The sequence below is a fragment of the Ictalurus punctatus genome, chromosome 3 (assembly GCF_001660625.3).
Source record: "Ictalurus punctatus breed USDA103 chromosome 3, Coco_2.0, whole genome shotgun sequence".
In the NCBI taxonomy this organism is placed as follows: Eukaryota; Metazoa; Chordata; class Actinopteri; order Siluriformes; family Ictaluridae; genus Ictalurus; species Ictalurus punctatus.
The window spans coordinates 12,177,922-12,205,421 of NC_030418.2; the positions used below are offsets into that span (position 1 = coordinate 12,177,922).

The 27,500-nt window shown below is 39.0% G+C and overlaps 1 protein-coding gene across 3 annotated transcripts in view; it reads left to right on the forward strand.

Moving 5' to 3' along the window:
• The window catches only part of LOC108263481 (EMAP like 4), a 109,769-nt gene that overhangs the window by 35,983 nt on the left and 46,286 nt on the right, over positions 1-27,500 (forward strand). Inside the window, exon 1 of one of the 3 annotated variants that reach the window (XM_017464302.3) lies at positions 19,079-19,433. The exons of 1 other annotated variant lie outside the window; for it this stretch is intronic. In XM_017464302.3, coding sequence (XP_017319791.1) covers positions 19,364-19,433 — 70 coding nt within the window. In that variant the 5' untranslated portion in view covers positions 19,079-19,363. Of the gene's footprint in view, positions 1-19,078; positions 19,434-27,500 lie in introns of those variants that run through there. One more of the 3 variants, XM_017464300.3, reaches the window with a different exon arrangement.

Here is a 27,500-nt window from a genome sequence, read left to right on the forward strand (position 1 = left end):
CATCATCAAGCATCATCCTTTGATTGCCAAAATAATTAGACTAGGCTAACTTGCCAGTAATGCATAAGTGCGTTCATGTCACTCGACAAACAGGGAACACTTGTGTGTACAGGTATTTTAAACCTGCTGAACCATTAATTAAAGGCAGTTGTAGCAGTTGTGTCTTTACAAATAATGAACATACTTGTGAATTCCAGTGGAAGTTGAAACATTTGATTGTTGTTTGATGAATTACATTGATGAATTAATACGTTAAACAGCCATCAGAACCCCAGACACGGTCACCTCTGTGCTTTAGATGTGTTTCATGCTGACAGAAAGACAAGAACGATCACGCACTGTGTGATGGGATTTCCTAGGCTGCCACATATTTAAACTTTTATTTAAATCATACTCTGTAATGTTTTACAAATTGTTTCTTTGTGCTTGCTAGCTCCTGTCCTACAGCATAATAAATAAGTATATAGCTCTGCTTTGGGGACTTTCCATGAGCACTGATACTGATATCGATATATGGAGCTGTTCAGTGTGTGCACTGTGTACACATCCTTTCCGCTTGGGACTGGAGAACATGATGCCAGTTTATAATGGCCAGGGTGAATGAGGCCTATTGGAAAACCAAACCATTATGTAGTTTGTGTATATAAATATGATTGAATGCTTTGCACTTTGATCTACATAATGCATTTGGACTTCTGTTTGGCTCAGTGGATATATAGTTAAAACACATGGTGTTATGTAACAGCCGTTCCAAATCCATTTAGTAGCAGACAAACTCTGATTTTATTAGGTGTTTGTGGAAAAACCTAATGAGGAACGATAAATAAACCTTTCCTTTCACATTTGATGAAATGCTAAGAAAAATATTATTACTTGAAATGAGCTAGGTGTGACCCAGTTGGAGAAAAGCCTCTTTTTGGAGGTCAGGCATGTAGGTCACTTCCTGACTTACGTCATGGCACGCACATTGGCCCCGTGTCTTAGAGCTGTCATGTGTCTAGCATTGAGCTGCTAAAATGTGTCAGAAATGGGGCTTAAAGGTGTGGTGTGAGAAGTGTACTTCTTCTTCTTCAGCGTCCTTGTGAAGGCAGTTTTGCTAAGTCCTACTGAGTGCGAGTAGCTCTTTATGGAATGTGTGCCAAAAGCACATATTTGCCATAATTAGGACACACCTCCAAATGGGCCAACGGCTGCACTGGGTGTTCCTTATGATGAAATGAAGGTGTATGTCACATTAGGTTAGGCATGTGTTAATAATGATATGATACATGATGCACTATACGATATAATATAGGAACTCTGACCCATCATGCGTGTATGTGCTTGTTGAACATCCTGCCTTTGCTGTTGTAATAACCTCCACTCTTCTGGAAAGGCTTTCCACTAGATTTCGGAGCATGGCTGTGGGGATTTGCTCATTCAGCTATAAGAGTATTAGTGAGGCTAATCGCTGATATCCGGTGAGAAGGTCTAGTATAGGGATGCCATTTCACACAAATTCCCATGATCGAGCGTCATTTAAATGAATCATCAATTAGTCGATTAATAATCGTTAACCTTAATACTAGGGCTGGATGATATGACCTAAAATCAAAATCTCGATTAATTGAACATTTTACCTCGATTAGAATTAATTAATTATTATTTGGGGGGGCTTTTTTGGCGCTTTTTTCTGCTCATAGTTTAGTGACAAGGTTTGTACTGTAAATTATGCTCAACTATTAAAGGTGGGATATTTATTTTTTCTAATGAAAGTGTGGACTTCTTATCTTTGTGATTTTAAAATAATTGAAGGAAACACAAACTATTAAACTACTTTAATCTATTTAACACAAACTATTAAACTATATAAACTATTGTCCTACTTGAGCAGAGATCAGATGTGGCTGCAAAGTGCAGACTTCAGTTCAGCAGCTATCTTTTTACGACATGTTTTGTTTATGTTGGAGAGCACAGTTTGGGAAAAATATGGTCTCAATGGCAATCTTCTGTCGAGTTTTACCGAGGTGTTTAAACCCACTGAGCTCCACTGTAGTTATGGGAGCCATATCTTTCGCCATGTAGTAACAAATGGTGTCAGTTATTCCTTTCTATCTACTTAAATCCTTTTCATATTGTGTAACATTTTTTTTTTTTAATGCTTGTGTTATTGACACCTGCTTTGTGGAGGGACTTGTTCCTGGGCACTTGTCACTCTTTTTTTGATTGCGCTCCAAGTGTTGAAACAGATTGGTGGTATTACCTTTGGTTGCTGAAACGTTTTTTCTGCAATGTTTACATTTGACGTCATTTTGTTCGGTGTCTTTTTTACTGAAGCCAAAATACGTCCAAACGATGGACACTGTGTTTTTCTTTGGTACAAGCTGCCCCTGTTGCTCAGTTGACTCTGTGTTTGAGTCCGCCTCCATGTTGCTTCCATTCCGCTGAGTGGAGGGGGTGGAGTCACGTGACTACACACACGGTAGTATGTTTTTAAAGGAAAAGTAGTAATAGGATAACAAAAACGAAATTACATCGGTTACAGGTTCTGAATTTCAGTTTGGATTACTTTTCGAGTAATCATCCGGCCCTGCTTGACACCGCATGACGTGTCTACTGCAATGGCATATAGCCACTTGGATGACTGGGTGTGCAAATACCACTCAAAACGCAAACTTCCTCCCTCAAATGAAAAGGTTTTTTTTACTCTAAATAATAGGCTAGTACGACTGTAAAATGAATCGATTTGATCATTTGATAAAATGACTTACCTAATAATCAGATATAATTACTACAATATTCAGTGTATCATTCCTTCTGCCTTTTGCGCTCCAGTTTTTACCCAGCTAAAACTGAAGTTATTGTTGGTTGTGAAATTTCATATCCTGTCATGGAGGCTGCTGGATGCACCTTTTCAAATGGTATATGTCATGGTGCCCGTTGTTGTATTACGTTTTAAAACGCAATCACAATGTTTGCAATTAACATTATCGCAGTTTAAACTAAAACGATCCGTAACGTAACTACGGCACGCTCGTTTAATTTTTCCTCATGTGTCTGCTGCATCACTGGTCTAGTACGCGGTCAGCATTTAAGTTCTTCCAAAAGGTGTTCTGTAGGAGTGATGTCAGGGCTTTGTGCAAGCTGCTCAAGTTTTTCCACACAAACCTTGGCAAACCATGTTTTCATGAGCCTGGCTTTGTGTACGGGGTCACTTTGATGCTGGAGCATGTTTGGGCCTCTTAGTTCCAGTAATGGGGGAATTGGGGAAGGCTCACATGTGGGTGTAATGGTCTGGTGTCCACAAACCTTTGGCCATGTAGAGTACATCACAGTATTCAACATGCTGTATACACCTGTGGTCCTAGTTGAAAGGGCTGATTAGATGAGGCTTCTCGAGAATTTGGTCTGCCTCATTCAAAAGCGTAAGAATAGCTGACTTCTAAGGTTTCATAGTTTGGCCTAATTTGAAAGCAGAATTGCGTGCATCGGTTTGGCAGACATAGTACACCGACCTGTCTCTCAGATCAAGGCCATTATATAAAACATGGGGGTGAAACTTTTATAGCACAGTATTTTGAAAATTTTGGATGCTCCCAGCATCCATTTAGATGGAAATTGACTTTTTTTCCCCCCTTAAACTAAAATCAAGCAAGTTATGTTGTAAATTTTGGGAAAAAATTTCAGTGTTGGGTATCAAGTAAACTGAACTTTAATGAAACAAATCAGCATAAACATCAGTACACGAAAGTACAGTAAATATTGTGGTAAAAATAGTGTGGTGGCAGTGCACAAATAGCTAATGTTTTTGATATCTTATTAACGGTACGTGTAGATCACGCCACACTGCTCGTTTTCTAGCAAGCCAAGTTGTGTTTTACCGCATGCTGTCTATTTTCTGAGGGACAGATCCACATTAGTGTGAGCAGGTACACGATTGAATAACATAGCGTGGCTTTTCTGCCGTGCGGCTGTCCCTTACCTCTTTTACTCACATAAACATTAGAACTGTACGTCCTTTCTGTAATTATGAATGAAACACTCAGTACTGAAAGCAGAAAGCAAAGCAAATTCTGTTGCCAAAAGAGGTCTGCTCAAGAGTGATAGAACTGGTATTAAACCAGGAACTCTTTTACATCAGTTTACATCCTGCTAATAGTTAAACAATTTCTGTAATAAAAATATCATCTTGGCAACTGCTTAATCTAGTTTGTTCTTGTTCTCCGAGTAGAACTCATAGCACTGATTTTGTTCCTTAGGTGATGCCAGTTTTAAGCAACTAGTCTCTATTTACTGTGAAATAATATTTATATACTAGAATGCTAGGACTGTAATGGATGTTACAGTAATAATGCTGTTAATACAGTTTCGACTCGGGCCTCCTGGGCTCTCAGTCCCACTGCAATTGCACTGTGCCTGGCTAATTGGAAACAGAGACAGCAGGAATGTAGACGATGATGCCAAGAGGGGCAGCAGTGGGCGTCTCGTTCACTCAATCACTCGTTCGCACACCTACCCGGCTGTGGGGGTTCTACATGGGGGGCAGGATGCGTCTGTGTTTCAGCTAGCAACAGGATGCAGCAAAAAAGCTTTCCGACCTTAATGGTGCATGTGTGATATGATGAGAACAACATAAAAGGTTCAGGGTTTGTTGCTCTGACCCTGACTTTTTTTTTGTCATATAAACAGCTTTTAGTGCTTCATTTCTGTAGGTTTGTGTTACAGCCGCAGGAACCATTCTCAGCCCAGCCCACTGGAGAGCATAAAAGTCTAAAAAGAATTCGTGTCTGGGAATAGATTGATGTTTAAGGATATGTGACTTTGAACAGTATGAGTCGTTACGGATGCCTTTGAGACATTCTCCTAAATACTGTCTCCATTATCTCTCTCTCTCTCTCTCTCTCTCTCTCTTTTTCTCACTTGATCCCTCTTTCTCTCTGGCTGTGTCACCTAATTCTCTGCTGGTTCCTTATGAGGCAAACCTGACCGTGTGTAGGTCTGTGTGTTTATCCTTGAAAGCCGCTGAATGCAACTCTTTTGTGTCTTTAAATTAGGGCTGCAACTAACAATTATTTTCATAATAAATTAGTTGACCGATTATTTTTTCGATTAAACAATTAATCGGGGGGCAACTTTCAGTACCATTTTTTTGTTTATTGAAAATAAAATCTTCAAACAAATATAAACTTCAGACTAAAACTTTACACAACTGTTTGTCCAATTATACAAGACTGAAAAGAACCCAATACCTACACACATCAGAATGTTATTCATTTAGGATTGTAGTTTAATTCAGTGCTTTTTGTGCAGCCATAAAAATGCATAATGCATAATTACTATTATATAAATTAAACTAAGTATATAAACAGTAAACTGAAGAAAGTCATTGTTGGTGACTCTGGGTATCTTCCAAAGCCGTCTGGGTATCTTCCAATGCCGTCATCCAAGCGTCATGTTACGCGTGTATGACATTGACGTATGATGAAATTGTTGCAGCTCTACTTTAAATGGCATCCTGTAGTGGAAATAATTCTATATTTGTATGCACATTCGATTTATTAGAAGTTGAAAAGAAGTTTTTGTTGTTGTTGCACGGTCTAATTCTCTTTTTCCGACACAAAAACAAATGCACGTAAAAGTCGCATCTCTACAAAAGCGTTAAAGCCGTAAGACCGTGTCTGAGAAAAACCCTAAAGCAGAGATACAAGGGTGACTCTGTGATTGGCACCGTGCCTTCGAGCCAACAAGCAAAGATGGCGGTGTAGAGCTGGGTGACTCTTTTAGAGATTAGCAGCGAGTTCTCAGCACTTCACGCAGGCCCGAGCATGTCCCATCAAAAACCATTAGTCAGCAGGAACACACTGACAGAGTGGTGAAGAAAGACAGAATCCTAAAAAGATGTTAGTCATTGATCTTGATTGGCTTTTAAATCCTGATCCATCTATTATTTAATTATCATCAGCATTCTCCTCACTTATTTTTAGAGGTTAATCCATAATTTCTTTCTTTTTTTTATTACTGTCATCCGGAAGGAGGTGTTGGTGAGTCATAATGAAACCATAGAAAGTGTAGGCATGGATTTTTTTTTTTTTCTGACTGAGCACCCTGAGCACTGTAGAAAGGGGCCATTAATCAAGTGTTAAGTACCCCTTAAACGTGTCATTTTTAAAACATTAACATAATAAATGTACTGTAGTATAACAAATTTTATGCTCAAAAAGCTTCTGAAATGAATTGCATACATTTCGACACCCCATTATAAAAACGTCATGAAAATCGTCAGGATCGACGAGTATGCACAAATATGGCCCCTTTTTCTACTGCCACCTCAAATGCTTGCTTATGTCCCAGGTAAACACTAGTGGGATTTCAGTGTCCGGCTTTCAGTCTTCACCATCATATATTCTCAGCAGTTTGTATATGTTGGCTAAGCCTATTGAAGTAGACTAGAACAACCAGTGTTTTGTTTCTCACCAACACTGGCTAAATACTTCCAGTACTTACGTCAATTTCTTGATACGTCAATTTCTTATAATTTGCATATTGATTGTGATACATTTAAGGTGTCGAGACATCATGAACTAAGCTCATATGTAACTCTGTCTGATGTGTTGTTTTTTTTTTTTAACTACTTAAACACTGATAGAAAATAAAAATAGTACACTGACCTCCCATAGAGGATGTGTTCCTGGGATAGTTTCCTCATTGCAACCCTGACCAGGATAAAGCAGCTACTGAAGATGAATGAATAAATGAAATCCTGACAAAGTGCCTGATTCTAATAGAACAAGGATTGGAGAATCAGTTCGGTTGCATGCAGGTTACTTATCTGCGCTGACAGTTTCTAATTTTTCTAGTTATCTTATAGTCATTTTGGGTTTTCTCTCCTATAAAGCAATCAGGGCGAAAACCCCCAAGCTCTCTATTTACTTTCGCAACACACTCCAGTTGCCTCATATATATTTTTTTGGTGGTGTGGCACACCTTGAAGCAGTAACTGTAGCTTCTTGTTCCTGAATCCTGCTACGTTCTGTGCTGTAGACCTTAACCAAGGTGTGGTCTGGCCATTGGAAAGCGTAATTGGAAAGGAGGTGTCCCTTTTCTAGGAGCTCGAGAATTCACTCGTGTACATCACTAGTAGAGTCAGAATCAGGCATCCAGGAATAATGAACCAGATCATGATTTTGAGCACAGAGCTACTTAAAATTTTTACGCTGCTTTCGAATCAAAGCTCGTGACCAGTCAAATTCAGTGACCTGTAATTGAAAACCCATTTCTGTTTTTCTGCAGTGTAAGAATTTAAAAAGTTAACAGTCCCTGTGAAATTACATGTTTGCATAGACTTTCAAGTAATGCATCCAGTGTGTGCGTGCATGTGTGTGTGTTACCACAAACTCCTATCATCTCAACCTTTCGGCTTCTTTACTTGTAATGTAGCTGCAGTTAGCTGTAATGGAGGTGATTCAAAGCCACTTGTCCATGCCGCTGTAGGCATATTATTCATTTTGAGAGCAGTCGTACTGAGAAGAACCGCACCGCGGCTTTGACACCATCAGTTGCGTGCAGTTGCGGTGAGTGTGTTTTTTCGGAGAACGTGGCGGGTTTTACTTTGAAGGCAGCATCCTCTCTGCGCTGGTGCTTTCTCTGTCTCAGTCTTTTCTGTGGGGTCTTTCCATCGTGTCTGTTCAAGTGCGTCATCCTCTGCCACTGACGAGTCTCAGTTTCTACTTTAGAGATGACTGTTCCTTCCACTCTGTGGCCAACTGGTTAAGCGGATAGTGCAGTTCTTACCAGAGGCATGCTGGGATGCAGGATGTGGCACGGGCCTCGTGGTGAAGGGATTTGTAAAATTTTCAATTTATATATTTATTTTTGAATCCAGCATTTTAGGACCTGTGTGGTAATTACACAGACAGATGTGAGTAGATTGTGTGTATGGGTTTGTGTGTATGCATGCTCTGGATGCCCTGTTGAAATGATGTATGTATTTTTTTATTTTTTTTCCTGTGTGCATGTTTTACATGTATCAACAGCTCAGAATATCTGTACTCATGTTCCATGTCAGGTGTTTGATGATTGAGTCTGTACACTGTACTGCACAGAGTTTAGACTCAGCCTAAGTGGCCCCTGAGGGCACACACATCACCTCACTCACTCACTCACTCATGACACCCACACGCCTGACCACATTTTTTCCTACAGATCTAACAGATCTGTGTGTCTATCCTTTCCAGTCTTTCTTCCTTTAACAGATAAGAAACTCCAAGTGTACTATGCAATAACGCCATGGTCACTTGTACACTACATCATGCTTCATAAAGCAGATTCCTTGTCACGTGGGCTCAGTGTAAACACACTATGGAACACGCGCGCGCACACACATATACACACACACACACACACACACACACACACACACACACAGTGAAAATAGTGCCATTGTCTCTCTAAGACACCTAGACAATCACTATTTATGTCTAATTGATTGAATAATTGTATCACCGGGGCTGCACGATAATGGCTAAAATGATCACCTTGCTTATTTAAGCTGATGAATCACCCGAGTCAGATTCTGAAAATGCGGATGAACAAGCAGGTCAGTCAGATCCAACTTTGCAGGAACGATTTGAGCAGAACGTTTCACAATGGTAAGTGTTTATTTTGTAACTCTCTTACCTTTCAGATGCGATGTTAGAATGGTTTAATTTTGTCTTCTTCACTGTAACAACTTTGTCCTGAAGTGACAACATAAAATACAGTTTAAAAAATAATAATAATGGTGACATTTATGCTGATATTTCAAATTGTGAAATTGCAGACATTTGGAAATAATATCTGGACTTGGATCGAGGCGTTTTAGGCAGGTCTGGAGCAGTGTTCTGTTAGGTAGAATAAATCCCTTTGTGGGAGACTATGAGCTGTGTAAATTAGCTAATCTTATACATGCACAAACAGACACATTACACACTAAAGGAGAAGGAAAACATTAAAAAGCATCATATGATCCCTTTAAAGCAACAGGAAACAGCCTTATCTTTCACATTGTACATTGAAACACACATTTCCTCAAATGTAGAAATCATGAGCATTGCAGCTAAACAAAACTCTGCTCTTTGGAACTTTTAATGCAGTACAACAAATAAAAACGTTAACTAACACCAATATTAGCAAATAATCTCATTTATATCGCGGTTTCTTATACTGTGTAGTAAAATCACCTTGTTTTTTTGAAGCAAGCAATAAGAGGTTGTTTTTTTTTTTTGCGGGAGACTTTAATGGCTGTTTTAATTACACGTAGCTACAGTGCTCAAGATAGAAATAATCAGAGCTGTTGGAAAAACTTTGCATTTGAAGTTAAAACACCACATTTGGGTGTTTTAGAGTCCATGTACTACATTACTCGCCTTTTATTTGTATAAAGATATAACCGTGTCAGTCTCCCATGATGAAAGAGGTGTCCAAATTGCATATTTTTTAAATGACATTAGTAATTTACTAGTGTTCTTGTTCATGTGGCTGAATTTCAAATGCCATTCTGTTGGCATTTAGTGCAGTACATAGGGCTGTGTTCAAGTCATGTCGAAAAGATCGTGTTTACGAGTTGAACGCACATGAAGGCCACCACGAAGTCATAATTACGAGTGGTAAAACGTCTTTGAACGCAGAGTTACCAAGTTGTGGGCGTGTCAGTAAGAGAACATGGCGGAATCAATGGATGCAGCGTCTGTAGTTGAGAGTAAATGTATTCAAACTGAATGTTTACAATTAAACCAGCTAGCTGCCTGCACAAAATACGATAGCATTTTACAATTACGATACAATATGTAACGCTAAAGTTTACAGTGGCTTCATAAATTGATTAGAAACTTTTTTTAAAAAAAAAAAGCTAAATACACTTGAGTTGCATTCTTTGTTCTTCATTTTCTAGAAGTATAGTTAAAAACTCTATGTCTAAAATGTCGTTGGCAGCATAACTATTTTGCTAATATTTAAACACATTCAAATACTAAACCTTTTAACCAGTTGTAAAGGAATATGACAGGCTGAATAATTAAGGATGCACATGGTTATTCTGTTACCCGCTTAACTATTTGAGGCGCCTGTATTCGAATACTGAAATCACAATTCAGGTATGTGTTATGCTTTAAGTTTGTGTGAAGTCCGTGAGCAGAAAAAGAAAATGTCTGGTAATATTTTGATGCAGAGAGCAGCACTATCGTGGAGCTAAAGGTTTTTCTCATGCAGGCGGTTAGATATGAAGCTCACTGGATATGAGAGCTTACACTTAGACAATAACATTTTGTACAACTCCTTTAAAAGTCTTAAACTATGGTGGACGCTAATCAGGCATGTCATTGCAGATAAGACCAATTAACACCAAGTGACACTGTGAGCCGGACATCATCATTATTATAGTGAATTAGGATCTTCACAAAGTGGGCACTGGTACAGTTGGGCTGCAGACTGAAATACTAGACTAAACATCATATTTCTGTCCATTATATAGGGGAAAAACACACAAAAGACATAACAACATGGTCTGGAGTGTGTTACTTGGACCACAGCAATAGGGCTGCACGATATTGGAGAAAAATGCGATATAATAATGCTATAAATGTGTAAAATCCATATACAGTGAGGGAAAGAAGTATTTGATCCCCTGCTGATTTTGTACGTTTGCCCACTGACAAAGAAATGATCGTTCTATAATTTTAATGGTAGATTTATTTGAACAGTGAGAGACAGAATAACAACAAGAAAATCCAGAAAAACGCATGTCAAAAATGTTATAAATTGATTTGCATTTTAATGAGGGAAATAAGTATTTGACCCCCTCTCAATCAGAAAGATTTCTGGCTCCCACGTGTCCTTTATATAGGTAACGAGCTGAGATTAGGAGCACACTCTTAAAGGGAGTGCTCCTAATCTCAGCTTGTTACCTGTATAAAAGACACCTGTCCACAGAAGCAATCAATCAATCAGATTCCAAACTCTCCACCATGGCCAAGACCAAAGAGCTCTCCAAGGATGTCAGGGACAAGATTGTAGACCTACACAAGTCTGGAATGGGCTTGGACCATTGCCAAGCAGCTTGGTGAGAAGGTGACAACAGTTGGTGCGATTATTCGCAAATGGAAGAAACACAAAAGAACTGTCAATCTCCCTCGGCCTGGGGCTCCATGCAAGATCTCACCTCGTGGAGTTGCAATGATCATGAGAATAGTGAGGAATCAGCCCAGAACTACACGGGAGGATCTTGTCAATGATCTCAAGGCAGCTGGGACCATAGTCACCAAGAAAACAATTGGTAACACACTACGCCGTGAAGGACTGAAATCCTGCAGCGCCCACAAGGTCCCCCTGCTCAAGAAAGCACATATACATGCCCGTCTGAAGTTTGCCAATGAACATCTGAATGATTCAGAGGACAACTGGGTGAAAGTGTTGTGGTCAGATGAGACCAAAATGGAGCTCTTTGGCATCAACTCAACTCGCCGTGTTTGGAGGAGGAGGAATGCTGCCTATGACCCCTGGAACACCATCCTCACCGTCAAACATGGAGGTGGAAACATTATGCTTTGGGGGTGTTTTTCTGCTGAGGGGACAGGACAACTTCACCGCATCAAAGGGACGATGGACGGGGCCATGTACCGTCAAATTTTGGGTGAGAACCTCCTTCCCTCAGCCAGGGAATTGAAAATGGGTCGTGGATGGGTATTCCAGCATGACAATGACCCAAAACACACGGCCAAGGCAACAAAGGAGTGGCTCAAGAAGAAGCACATTAAGGTCCTGGAGTGGCCTAGCCAGTCTCCAGACATTAATCCCATAGGAAATCTGTGGAGGGAGCTGAAGGTTCGAGTTGCCAAACGTCAGCCTCGAAACCTTAATGACTTGGAGAAGATCTGCAAAGAGGAGTGGGACAAAATCCCTCCTGAGATGTGTGCAAACCTGGTGGCCAACTACAAGAAACGTCTGACCTCTGTGATTGCCAACAAGGGTTTTGCCACCAAGTACTAAGTCATGTTTTGCAGAGGGGTCAAATACTTATTTCCCTCATTAAAATGCAAATCAATTTATAACATTTTTGACATGCGTTTTTCTGGATTTTTTTGTTGTTATTCTGTCTCTCACTGTTCAAATAAATCTACCATTAAAATTATAGACTGATCATTTCTTTGTCAGTGGGCAAACGGACAAAATCAGCAGGGGATCAAATACTTTTTTCCCTCACTGTATGTATATATATATATATAATATATATATATATATATATATATAATATATATATATATATATATATATATATATATATATATATATATATATATATATATATATATATACACGTTGTGCCCAAAAGTTTGCATACCCCTTGCAGAATCTGCTAAATCTTAATACTTTTAACAAAATTAGAGGGATCATAAAAATCCCATGTTATTTTTTATTTAGTAATATCCTGAATAACACATGTTTACATATAGTCCACAAGACAAGATATTACCTAAATTTATAAAAATTACCCTGTTCAAAAGTTTACATATGCTTGATTCTTAATATTGTGTGTTTGTTACCTCATGTTTTGTGATAGTTGTTCATGAGTCCCTTGTTAGTCCTGAGCAGTTAAACTGCCCACTGTTCTTCAGAAAAATCCTCCAGGTCCTGCACATTCTTTGCTTTTCCAGCATCTTCTACATATTTGACCTTTCCAGCAGTGGCTGTATGATGTTAATATCCATCTTTTCAATCTGAGGACAACTGAGGGACTTGTACACAACTATTACAAAAGGTGCAAACATTCACTGATGCTCAAGAAGGTAACACGATACATTTAGAACCAGGGGGATGTAAACTTTTGAACAGGATGATCAGTGTAAATTGTTATTTTGTTAAAGGTCTTTTTTTTTCCATTTAGTACTGCCCTTCAGATGCTAAATAAGATAGTTACATGTCTCACAGAAGACAAAATACTACCAATTTACACCAATTATCCTGTTCAATATTAAGATTTAGAAGATTCTGCAAGGGGTATGCAAACTTTTGGGCACAACTGTGTGTGTGTGTGTGTGTGTGTGTGTGTGTGTGTGTATAATTTAAAAACTGAAAATGATATAACCAAAATTCAGGTTCATGTTTCTGTGTCGCCCTAAAACTTTTTGAAATATTAAAATCATTCACTTATCGCAAAACCTTGCGATATACATGTCGCGATATGTACATTTTGCAATATTTTGATAATTTCTATATATTGTGCAGCCCTAGTGATGCCAATGATTACAAAGTTTAATTTATTAATGAATGATACATTGCACATTTTAACGGTTTATTGTTAGCAAGTTAGTTCCGTTCTCTCCTATTTTACCTCTCTGTCTCTCTCACTCTCTCGCGCTCTCTATTTCTCTATCTCTCTTTAAAAAAAAAAAATAGAAAAAGAAGAATACCCTTAAACTCTCCGTCCTGAAGACTTTCCTGAGCTGGGAAACTTTAACTGTTACAAAGTGCTTACAACTGAGACTCCTTCCATAAATGTTAAATAAATTAAAAAAACAAAAAAATGTGTATATTATCAATGTTGGATCATAGTAATATTGGATCAGTAACATATTAGCATATTAATATAAACCTGTCGTTCACGTTACAGCTGGAACTACTGTCCGAGCCGTGCGTTTATACAAAAATACTGTGAGGTGACCAATCTGATTCGAGCATTTAACCGCACCGTGGTATAATTGTATATTATGTCTCCAAAGTATATATAAACACGTGCACCTCTATTAACAGGACGGAAATAATTGCAGCGGAACAATGGTACTCGATTATGACACATTATTTACAAAAGATCTCTTAATTCCAATCCATCAGTGTGCTGAGAATAGGGTGGGTGAGAGTAGTGGTTGTGTGCTATAACACACTGTATCTGTGTCAGTAGGAGTGTGAGGGTCTCCATGTGTGGCTTTTGACCTACTTTCAGTACATTACTGCATTGGAAGTGTGTCAGTGTGACATGGTGAAATCACACTGGAATGTAGTCTCCACTAACCGATCCAAATCATTCAGAGCGGATTTTACATAACCAAGAAAACTTAAGCATACAGCTGCAGTGTCCTCCAGAATTATTGGCACCATTTTATGAAGTTAAGCGAGAATAACTATCTAAAAAGAATAACACATGCAGTAAGTGATATTTTGAGCGCAGACGTATATGGCCATTGTTGCTTTATTTAAACAATTCACCTTCATATTTTACACTATAAGGTGGTTTTCACTGTATACAGTGTTTCACTGTAAACTTACTGTGCGCTGTGACTGTAGTTATTATGATGCTTAGTGCAGTTTAGATGCTGTGAGAGGTTTGGCAAATTACCATTTTAAATTCCTGGCAAATTTCTAACTGTTTCAGACACGTGAAACTTTTTTCCTTTGGTCTCGGTACTCAGTGGTAGTCATGAGTAAGAGGGAATATTATGAACGTATTATTAAAAAGTAGTTCCAATGAGAATTATATTTCATTCGAATAGAAATAGATTCTCCTAAATTTTATGGAAAGTTTTAATTATTTTGTCTAATGTTTATTTGTGTGAGGAATGTGTGTTTTCTTGCTACTGTAGGATCTGGTTATAAAACAGTAAGAGTTTATTGCAGTTAATATCAGTTCTGTTAATACATGCATGCTTTACTGCATGATGCATTGGTTGTGTTTTTTAATTGTATTGTGGTCTTGGTCTGGCAGTATTCTTAAAAAAAAAAAAAAAAAAAAAAAAAAAAAAAAAAAAATTTAATGGGTCATGCCAGTAGGTTTGGGACAATTGACCATTGTATTGGGAATCGCTGAGAGATTCCAACTCTAGCAGTGGCGATCAAGCTGGAAAATTATTTAAATGTCTGTTGAGAAAATATTTACAAAAAAAATTGTGTTGTATCTCATAAATACGTTTTTGCATCTCAGCTACTTTGGTAGTTCTATACGAACATTAATAGTCAATATCACCTTAATAATTCTTTGGAGCAGAACACTTTCTCTGCTGCATCTTAGATTACGTTGTCCGTGCTGCCAAACAGATAAAGCCATGATTGTCTTCAATCGCAAGACATGAATTTGTTTATCAGTTATCAGGGTTACACTGTTATACGGGAATTCGATAAGTATCTCCACTGTTTAACATGGAGCACCTGCACTTGTAGATTGCATAATTGTATTATTTTCATTTTAGATTAAGTTACAGCTAATAACTTGTTAGGATTATTTAGTCCTGACTTCAGTTTTGCAACCATTCCAGACCTTGTTAATAGGCAATTAACTAACCAATTTCTGGTATTTCTTTCTTTTGTAATGATGTAACGTGCGCACGGCACGTTTTACGTATTTCTGCACACGCCTTTTTCTTTTCATGCTTCAGCATCCTGCAGTCTACTGCCCTCCAAAGCCACAGGCTTTGTCAACCAAATGCTCTTGTCAAACAGCGATATCACTTCGGGTTCTGCCGCTGCGTTGGATCTTGTCGGGAAACCAAATGTTACATTGGTGATCTGGGAACATTTTGGATTCGTGCCTAACAAGAGAGGTGAACCAATAAATTTGGATGAAGCCATATGTCGGCTTTCTGTGAAGAAAACGGGCAAACACTAGCCTACAAATCTCAGGATCCATCTCCAGGCATGTCACCAGCTGCGTTTACATTTAATTTAATGTTTAGGTTTTTAACATATTATTTAGGCTACTATCCTACTGGTATTTCTTTCAAAGTTTTATATGCTTGTGGTATACTACAATTGTAAAAGAAATAAAGTATTTCTCAGGCTGTACTGAGTTGTTTGACTGACTGAAGCGCTAAAGTAAACGAGCACGTTTTGTTACAAACAGATGTCTCAGCATCATTTGAAATTTTTTATATTTAGGTTTTTATTTAATTTAAGTCTAGAAAATTATATATATTATTATTATCTTATATTATTTATAGATATTGTATGAGGTGTCTGCCTCGTAGCTTCATTCGCATTCCTCTTCACCCCAACCAATTTTTACGCTTTTTGTTTTGTTTTGTTTTTTCTTTTCATTTCGGCACTGTGTTTTGCGGAAAGAATTCTCCCCCTCTCTTCTCCTTCATTAGCACAGTCTAAGTGTCTCATTCTGTTTTAAAAGCTGTTGTTCAGTCACTAGTCAGATTAATGAAAGGTTTCAGCTGAGTACAGCGTGATCGTGAGTATGAGCTGACTGCATGTAAACACGCACAATAAACATTTGTGCTGCATTCTCAAGGTCTGATTTAACACACACACACACACACACACACACACACACACACACACACACACACACAAAGACACGCTCATAGAGTGTGGCCACAGCCTCAGGGTCACAGGATGTGTAGGGGATGTGTTTTGAACCAGGTGCAGGTTATTACAGGGTCGTTAGTTGGGTTAAGCTGGCAGATGCACATATTGTATGCACATGTTGTGTGTTGGTGAGCAGAGCAATACTAGCTGTCATTTTTAGTAATTAATTAATTAATTAATTAATTAATGAATTAATTAAATAAATTAAAATACTCACCTAAACGAAACTGTCACTGGTATTCAGACTAATGCAGTGGTACCCATGGAGAGAAAAACTGAAACTGCTTTTCACACATATACATCTTGTGCACTGTGTTTTTTTCCTGTAGCTTGATAATAGCAGACAGTTGTTCTCCTCTGGGCCTGAAGGCACCAACTACGATATAATATATTATTTATATTGGGAGCATGCAGCAATAGATGTTAATGATGAGTCAACCCACATGAAATTCCCTCCTCTACTCCCCGCTTATTTTAATATGATAATAATTAATTGAAAATATGGCATGTGAAATATCCACTGAAAGCCATAATAAAATAAATAAATAAATAAACTCAGAGTAATAACCACAGTAACAGTAGTCAGTGAGGAGCCTTGCCTAAAGATACATGAGATTACTGAGGGTGGTACCACTTAGAAACCATGAAGATGGCTTTGGACTAGTTGGTCGACTGATAGTGGATTTTATCGATACCGGTAACTTAGTTGGTTGTGACATTGTTAAAAGCATTATACAAATAAAATTGTCCCGAACTGAATCATGTTAATGCTACTGTCTGCACTTACAAGTTACGGTTTTAACCGTACAACTTTATGCAAGCATCAAGTGAAATCTGTACCACATGCTGTTAATGATGTAATCACTCTGATAAATATTAATGAATAACATTTATAACCTTTTTCTTTATCTACCATATTTGTTGCCATTGACACAATTTCCACTGAAACAGGAAGTCAGGGTTAGGGATGGGCGTTATCTTATCGTTTGCGATATACCGGTAGAAATTTAATGCCTAGTTGTGCGGCCCATTCGCAGCTCACGTGCAGCGTGAAAACAAGTACGGCGGAGGACGGAGGTGAAACTGAGGAGGAGTTTATCGCTAATCGTTACCTGTACAAACAGGAACTGGTTTGGTTATAGAAAATCAGTTTTACTTTTAGATAGGGCTGCACAATTATGGCTAAAATGATAATCCCGATTATTTAGATCAATATTGAGATCTCGATTATTTATCACGATTATTCATTGATTTCAGGAACAACATATTTTCATTGCACTTTCTTAAAGTGCATCATCTCATCATCTCTCAAGTGCATCACACTTGTTTGTCCTGTAGTTTTTATTCCGATTGTATTATACAACTCTGAACAGGTCACTCGCACCGGTGCGAATAAATATTTATTCATAGTCGCACAAAATACTTTTCAGTCATGAATGCGAGTGAAATGGTCGCACAGTAGAGGACTGAGTTTATCTGCAAAGTTTTTTCCTGTTCGGTGTGATAATGTTTAATGTCCCTGACAACCTCTGTAGTGTCATGATTTCCGAAGCGAAGTTGGCAGCTCGAGCGCTAAAATGCTAATGCCGTTTCCGGGTTTTGGCATTACAAAATGACGTGATCACTGCGCCGCTCTATGCTGATTGGCTGTAAGTTTAGAAAGCGCTTGATTTGATCTGCAGCGGCGTTTTCTATGAGCGGAGGACAAACTTTAAACATTAATATCGCAGTCGATCATGTTCATGTAACCGTGGGCAGTCAAAATCGTAATTGCGATCGATACTACTTTTAGAACAATGTTTGTGTTAATGAGGCTCTCAAGATAACAGATATCACTCGTAGCCAAAAACAGTGGTGCATGGTACTATATTTATATCATCACTGATATCGTTATCACAATAAATACTAGAAAATATCGTGATATTGTTTTAAGTCCATATCGCCCATCCCTAGTCAGGGTGAGACCTTTCGAGTGGCTCCTCCCTCTTTTTAAATAGCCAATAGTGTTTTGCTTACCTCACAGCCCAGGATAAGCCATATTTGACAGTTAGTACCATGGATTTTTGTAATGTTGGGGGACGGGACACTTCAGATTTTGGAGAGCATTTTATTGGACAGAAAATCTAAGGTGAAGTGCAGAATGATGTCATCAAAATTGTTGATTTGTATTATTGTTAGAGAGAGACTGTACAATTTTAATGCATATTTCCTTGTAAATGTGAATTTTGTCATTGTTTTGAATCACACTAGGGTATAGATAACCTTAAGGCTGACACATTCATCCTAAAAGCCACAAAACTCCAATTTTGATTTCCTGGGGACATAAAACATTCGTGCACGTGTCTCGAACTGCAAACTGTTGATTAGTGTATGTCCGTTATCTGGAATGTGTGTAATTGATCGATTTTTTATTGAAAGTGTTGATTTATATGATGTGACTGCAGAGTCAGTTTTACCAACACAGTTTGTTAGGCAGTCAGCAGATTTCTTCTTTTAAACTGATTTACAGGTGTCTGTCTGTGTGTGTGTGTGTGTGTGTGTGTGTGTGTTTGTGGCAAGACTTTGACACCTCCATGTGGTTTCCCTCTTTTTCTGTGTTCCTCTCTTGCTCTCCCTCAGAGCAGAGTAAAATCACACACGTGTGCGAGTGCGTGGCGGAATGGCAGAGGTTAAAGTTTTGGCCACTCCCTGAGCCAACTAAGATTTTCTTTTTTTATCCTTTATCTCCTCCTCCTCTTCTCGCCAGTCTCTCTCGTACTCGCTCACTCACTCTGTAGGCTTTGTGCGCGCAGGCAGACGTGTGCAGAGCTGTGTGTGTACGAGAGAGAGAGAGAGAGAGAGAGAGAGGGAGGAAGAAAGAGTGAAAGCAGGCAGGCTACACTGTCTACACTGTCTGTAGAAAAGGAAAGAGATATATGAAGTTTTGCAAAGAGGAAACAAGTCTTGCACAAAGCTAGTAAGAGAGGAAGGAACCTTGTACCGAGGACGTGCAGCCACGAGGAGATTGCACATACATACATATACCCACACGCGTGTTTGTGTAAGGAGAATGGAGGACGGTTCAGCGAGTGTGGCTCCCGCCTGCAATTCTACAGTTGTGCTGAACAACCACTGCACGGGTAAGAGAACAGGATCGGGAGGTGTGTGTGTGTGCGTGTGTTTGAGCATGTGCGCTTATGAATCTATACCAAGGAATGTAGAGTTTTGTCACTTCGGCTGTGCCTTGGTCTAAAGTGTGTGTGTGCTTGCACGCACTTGTGTGGTCAGCAAGAAAAAGTTTGAGTACCTCTTCTTGTTTCACTGTTTCTCAGCTCTTTAGGAGGAAATTCTGTGTGCTGGCAGATGAGGGGTGTGTGTGATGTGTGTGTTGTGGCTTCAGAGGGTAGCCACCTCTGTTCCCCTATTCAAAGTCATCAGTGGTGTCTCATTCATAGCAGACTGGACAACTCACTGGGGCTGGGTGATTGGACAATATAAGATCGCTATCATGATAATGCCTCCACAGTGTAGTTTTATTATTATTATTTTTAAAAATCTTTTGTTCTTTTATAATCCCAACCAACCAGTGTTTTATCTTCTTCTCTATTTCCACAATAATGTCTGTCATATACAATTGACTTCCAATTTTCCAAACTTCAAAAACCTCAATATTGTATTACATATGTATCCTGCATGATAAAAATGGTTTCTTGTATCATTAAGAAATTTTGCAACATCGCCCACCCCTACCCCAGCACGGGGGAGGATCTGTGTATCTGAAGTGTGTGTGTGTCAGGACGAGTGTGTGGGGCATGAGCTGTCTGACTCTCAGTACAGAGGATATGAAACAGACACACACACAGAGTGTGACGGTGAGTTCATGGGCCAGTGAGGACGGGTGTTACTTCCTCTCTTTGTCATAATAACATGGCAGTTATAGGAACTGCTGGTCAATGAGTAACCTGTGCAGCAGCATCTGCAACACACCATTGCTCTGTGTGTGTTTGTGTGTGTGTGCACGCGGGTGTGTATGTTGATGTATCTTGTGAGTTTTGGAAGGAGAGTATGTGTGTTTGGGTAACATTTGCCATTCATTTGAATGTTACAGTTAAACCTCCAGCTTGCAGTTTGGTGAACACAATCCAGCACATTGTTGTGTACAGTTCTGTACTTCCCCAGCCTTTGTTTCCTTCGCTTCTTCAGTCTTCCCTCTCCCGCTGTGTCATTCATGTCCCTCCCCCTCTCCTAGTTCCACAGCTTCTCCTGAACCTTCCTCATCAATTACAGACAAACCAAAACGTATGGAAGTAAAATAAAGCTCAGAAATAATGTGGAGATAACACAAGGGAAGTTGAATGAATTTGGATAAATAATGTAAGTGATATATATATATATATAATATACATAAATAAAATATAGTATAATATAATATATGAGGGAGTTCAGCATCCTCAACTATGAAGTTTGTGAAAATGATACGGCGAACAGCATGTACAAACACAACGTGCATGCTAGGATCTCTGAAGTGCCACGATTATAATGAGAAATGCAGATTAAAAGTTCTAGTATTGCTTCTGTAGTATCTGCAAAGGCCGGGTCCTGTATTGTTAGCGAACGTGAAGAAACGATCTATATACAGCAAGCAATCTCCTTCCATCGTGCTCTTTCTTTTACCTACGTGATTCTCATACTCTCTTTCTCGCCATCGCCCTCTACAGGCGCGCTGAGAAACACAACACAATTTCCTCATCCAGTCAAGACACACACGCACTATATCATGTCTGTGTTTGACAACCACTTACCTGAGATTGTTGAGTGTGTTGTATGCCCAAGGACAAAAAGTGTTTTGTTATCCTGTCTCATGAGTGCATCTGTGAATGATTGATTGTGCTTTTCTGTGTCTTCCCTTGTGAATTAAGCAGGATTCTTGGTCACTAATTAGATGCATAGATATACAGGGTGTCCAAAAGTCTCCATGCTGAGGGGACTGTGTATAACCGAGCCAGCCACTAGAACGATTTCAATACGTCCTTCCTTTTGTCAAAGGCATTCTTAAAGGCTATCTAAAAAAATATATAGAATATAAACTAAGTATGAGAAAGTTTGAAAACATTGTGCTAAAAGTCTTAATTTCCCCCATGTATGTAGATTTTGATACACCATGTAGTGTGCAAATGGGAGAAATCTGCACTTTTACATACAGTCCACATATACCATAAACACCATGCTTAGCTGGCACAATATTAAGATCATCACTGTCTTTCTGGAATCATGTGAGCAAATTGCTGATGTGTTGCTGTCCCAAATGTGATTTTCTTTATTTAATTTTTTAATTAAGTGTGTTATGGAATAAAATCTAATTACATGTACACTAAAACTGGTATAGAGTACAATAAAACTGCTATACGGTGTCCTAATTATGGCATATAATACAGTAAAGATGCTCTGTGACTTATTCATTCCAGGGTTTTCCCTACCATAAAAAAGCTGAGGTGCAGCGCCTAAGTGATTTTGCAGAGCGCCTTAAGCCGAATGAACGTAAAAAAGAGTCATATCAGAAGGAAATTTAAAACAACAGTGAGAGTTCTGTGTTCTGAGGAAAAAAAAAACTGAGATGTGACTTGATTTACATGTAACCAAGGTCCAAAAAACACTTTAATGTGCTCATAATTTAAATTGCAGCATTACCTTTTTCCCCCCAGTGTCACAAATGACTCGTTAGATGATCCGTTCTAAAGGATTCATTCTAAACTCCTCCTTTCAGAGAGCATACTCTGCTCTGATTGGTCAGATGTCCCAGTCTGTTGTGATTGGTCTACTGCTGTCAGTGTGTGTCGAAAAGGAAACGCCCACTACCATAACGAGTTTCAGCTCTGTCTGTTTGCGAGTAGCCAATAAAGGCCAGAGGCGGGCTTTTTGTTACAGACCTACATAGGTAAGTACAGGAAGTAAGTCGGGAATTACTAACGACTCGTTTCAGCTGTTCAGAATCGGTTCTTCTTTTGGGAGTCAATAACTCCGTTTGTCGTGCGCTTTGATTTTTGAAACTTTGCAGACGTTTTTACATTCACAAACAGCGCTATAACACACTACATGAAAGATAATATTTGGAAAACCATAATAGGTGAACTTTAAAAAAATAATAAAACGAATACCTAGCTCAAGCTGGCTCACAGGATAGTAAAGGCGGATGCTCATTACAGTAACACTGGCGTGTGGAACAGTCACGTTGGCCTGACACTCCTGTGCGCTGCTGTGGAGCTGGCCTGCACAGTAATGTTGGCATGCACTGTGGTAAAGCTGCTGTACATTATGGGATGTGGTAGGGTGGAGCCTGCATATTGTGTCTTAAAGTAGACATGAAAGACAGTAGAGCTGGTGTGTAGTTCTGTAAAGCTGTGTGTGTTGTACAGTAAAGCTGTAGTGTGGAACACCAGAGCTGGTGCGCAGTATGGATGAGTGAGTGAGCTACAGTAAAACAGGCTTGTGCAGCCGGTCTGGGACACATTTGTACTGTGAAAAGCAATGTATTCTGATGCGTACCTGAACGCATAAAAAAAACACCTAGTCACCAGTGTTGCCAGCTTCAAGGCTTTCTGAATCGAGTTACTTTTAATCTGCCCAGCTACGCTGTTGATGCATGTAATTCAGTCCCTCCAGGATTTTGTGCCGGTTTTCAGCAGATTTGGGCCAAGACGCATCATGTGACATCATCACAACGGACATTCATCGAACATGAGTACAGCTAAAAGGTCTCATTTACCAGCAAACATCACCGTGAAAGACCGAACAAAACTTCGTTTTCGTGAAGTTGAAATTTCACCAACTCGAGTAGATTTCCACAAAAAAAGAAATCCAACAAAAAAACTCAGTTGCATCACAAATTTAGGAAAAAAACAACATAAAATCAAGCATTTTTGGCCGCAACAAATAATAATAATAAAACTCTGCAAAATCCTGTACAGACTGGTGATCGGGCCTTTTACGTTTATTATTTCGATTAAATCTCAACATTAAAACGTGCATACTGGACACAAGAAGTCTCCTCTTATATGGGTGCTTTTATGTGTCTGCTCTGAACATGAGCTCTGCTTGTTACTGTATGAATGTGTTCTAATACACTTTTGGAAACTGTGTGTTTTTTGCAATAAAGACTTTGATGTTGGGGTTTAAAATAGCTTTGGATTTGGAAGGGGCAGATTTTGAGTTTAGCAGTGTATCTTCAATCATCACATGTCACTGTTAAAAGAAACATCATATAGTTTGACAGAATTGCTATATTAACAGTGTGCTTGTGTAGCAGCTTTATTATAAGCTTGGTATTTGACAATACATTTGAGATTATCGCCTGTAAACTGGGGTCAAGTTATTTAGAACTATATGTGTAAGGGACTAATATATTTACTGAAGAAATGCAATCCCAAGTAATCAGTGAAGACACATATTGGTCAAATAAAACTACCAGCTGTGATCGGTTATCCATCTCGGCTGTCCGATTGCGATCGGGTCACCCGCGACGGCTCTTAATACCAAGTGTGAACGGAGCCAATTTCTCACTCTGTGGCTGTTTTTCTTTCCCCTTCCCCCCTCTCTGTGTGTGTGTGTGTGTGTGTGTGTGTGTGTGTGTGTGTGTGTGTGTGTTTCTTGGCTCGGCCGTTCAGTCTAATGTCTTTAAGCAAACCTGTCTCTACAAGCACTAAACAGTTTGAAGCTGCATGTGAGTTGCAGGCTAGAAGCAGAGAGCCACGTTGTGACATCCGACACACTGGTATTTACACGTACACACTGCAGAGGAAAAGCTACACACAATAATGTGTGTGTGTTCATGCTCACTTCATGGACCTCCTCAGTTGTGCAGCGTGAAATAGTTTTCCTCACTGTGGTAGTCAATGCACACTTTTGCTTTATCTTAAGTTTTGTATAAAGGCCAGCATTTTTGAGAGAGAGAACGCAGATCACATCATTCCTCTTCTCCACTTGTCATTCCCCTAGTCCCAGACTGAACCCTCATTAAAAATGCACCCCAAGTCCTGTGGAGCATTTCTGTGTGTGTGTGTGGGTGTATTTGCATGCCTGGCCCAGGGCTATAACAATGAATCACTAACGTATCATTTCAGAGCGGACCGTTCTTCCTTCTCTCGTCTTAATTCCATGCTGTGTTCTGTCCTCGTGCCACAGTGGAATGCCATTCATAAAGGAGCCTCTTGCTCTTTTAGCTCCAACAAACCACATACTATAATTGAATTTGTCATTACATTAATTATTATATGATGAATTATTATATGATCTACAAGAGCATTTCTCGACTAAATTTGCTATGCCCAAAGCAATACTACTGTCGAAGTTGTTAAAAGTGTGTGTGTGTAAAAATTATATATATTATATAATTAATAATTTATATATATATATATATATATATATATATATATATATATATATATATATATATATATATATATATATATATATATAATATTAGGGATGCACCAAATGTTTGGCAACCGAAATTATTCAGCCGAAAATAGCAAAAAAAGCACTTTCAGTGTTCGGCTGAATAAGTGAAAAGGCCGAATAAATTTGACCGAACAATGACGTGTTTGATTACGCGCCAAATAGCCTAGCAACCAGAGTGAGATGCGTGAATTTCACGACCTCCGCTTCGGCAGCGCGCCTGGAGCGATGAGGGGGCGCGTGCGTGCACGAGCTACATGCACGGGCGCATGCTCTTTGGATGTTGATAACCGTGACATTGTTTACTGTGGACACTAAGGCGTTTATTTTGTTTCTGTTCCGGAGTATTCTGTCAAGTTGCCAGACGTAAGGGAGTAGAGTACGGAAGCAGGTAAAGTCGTATTTATTTAAGGGAACATAACATTAACAATGTATCTAACTATACTATATCTACTATAATACTCCACGAGGTGTACAGGGAGGCGAGCCGTATATATCCCCAATATAATCAGCTGTATAGAATCGAATAGAACCATTCTTTGCACTCTTGTCAATGCACTTTTTGATGCACTTTTTTGTCGTAGGCTACAGAGTGTTCCATTCTTTCAGCATACAGTTATAGGCCTAACATCGGCTATTCAAGGGGGGCTCAAAGATGACCATATCAAAATATTTTTATTTTACTCATTTATTTATTTAAAGTTATATTGTGCCTTGTTGGTAGCCTATGCCTGCTGGAATGAAAAAAAAATGTTCAGTGTTAAATAAATATTTTGAAATTATAGTTTTTGTAATTGATTTTTTTTCTTTGAAAAGCAAGACAAAATAGTAAAAAGCACATTTTGACTATTTAATTTATGCAGTGGTGATAATGGCAAAATAAATGGAAAAAACGAGAAAAAACATGTTTGGTATTTGACCTTCGGCCAAGTTTTTCATTATATTCGGTTTCGGCTTCGGCCAAGAATGTTCATTTCGGTGCATCCCTAATACATATATAGATATTGCTACGCTTTCTATACTTGCAGGTCACAGAGCCACTATCCATCAAGTGGAACTTAGACTACGAACTGTTGGTTTATAGGATGTCTGGATTTTAGATATCAGTGATCTGTGTGACATCCAAATCACTACACTACATTAAGCATGAAAAGGAAAGCCCTGGCTGCTCCCCAAAATATGGCTCTTTTCATCTTACTGAGCAGGATCTCCCCGGAGTCCCTCCCGGGACCCAGGACTGAATGCAAATGTGCACTCTCAAATGCGCGGGTGTATAATGTCTGTAGTGTGAACACACTCGCTTCCTGTCCACATTTACGCAGCACACCAGAAGCATGACCTCGTGCAATTCTGGGTCTCAAGAGCGTTTCCATGTGTGCATGTGCATATGCGTGTACATGCACAGACAATAATTCTCCTGTGATTTACATTAGATTGCTGTCAGACTAAGATGAAACTATGTAAATGTGTTTGTCTCATCTCCATGTGGGGAAAAAAAAATCACACTTCTATGAAGGCGTTCAATCAATGACGCCAAATCCAGATGTGGACAAACGATAAAGTCACAAGCTAGTCCCCCTTGAAAGTGAATGCTCCATTGTGCTTCCCAGTCCTATCTTCTGCTCACCCAGAGGACCAATTAACTACTCTAGAAAAAAGCATCAGCTAGCATAATTGAAATGAGAAGTCTGACTAGCTAATTATATGCATTACATACAGACTGTGAAAAATGAACAAGTACTTGAATCCATGAGAGGGGGGGATTTTATGTCGCTGGAGCCTGGAACCTGTCCCAGGGAACTCTGGGAACAAGACAGGGTACATCCTGGATGGGACGCCAAACCATCGCATGGCACAATCGCACACATCATTAACACTCAATGACAATCAGCCCACAACGCATGTATTTAGACTGGGGGAGGAAACCGGAGTACCCGCAGGAAAGAACATGCAAACTCCACACATGCAGGGCGGAGGCAGGAATTTAACCCCCAACCCTAAAGGTGCGAGGCAAACATGTTAACATTCTTGGTTCATCTACGTATGGCAGCAAGTGGCAGGTTTTGGAAAAAGTAGCTCGAGTCACAAAATAGGTGCTACTCGTATGTTTATGAATCAGTCAGCATTTATACATCCTTTACGTGACATTTTGTTTTGTGAAAGTCAGTAAGGAATAGAGATTTTTCTATCTCTGGTTGTTTGAGTTAAGAAAAAAAAAATGCGTTATGAGTTAAGAAAAAAAAAAAAAAATATATATATATATATATATATATATATATATATATATATATATATATAATATAATATTCCTGCTATAAGAGCAACTTACTTAACCTACTGGTACTCTGACCAACTACAGTATGAACAAAATAACAGCTAAAATAACTAAATATGCTTGTCCCGGATGACCATCTCTATAGGACATTTAGAAGTCTTCTGTCTCTGATTGTCTACAGTACTGTAGAATGCACACTCAGACTCCGCTGATGCCTCAGCTGACGCCTCAGCTGACGTCGGGCTAAGGCTAAGACTCGAGGCTTAAATAAAGTGCTGCATGCATCAGTGCATCTCTGTATATGAGCTGCTTGTCATGTCTAAGATGAAAAAATAAATAAACGTTGTTTGTAGTGCATGGCACTGTATCATCATTTCTCACATAACCAGGAAGAACTAGAAAGCACAACTGGCAGAGATGCTATTAATAACGTGTAATGGAATCTCAGTGACGAAATTATGGGCTATATTTAAGTGGTGTG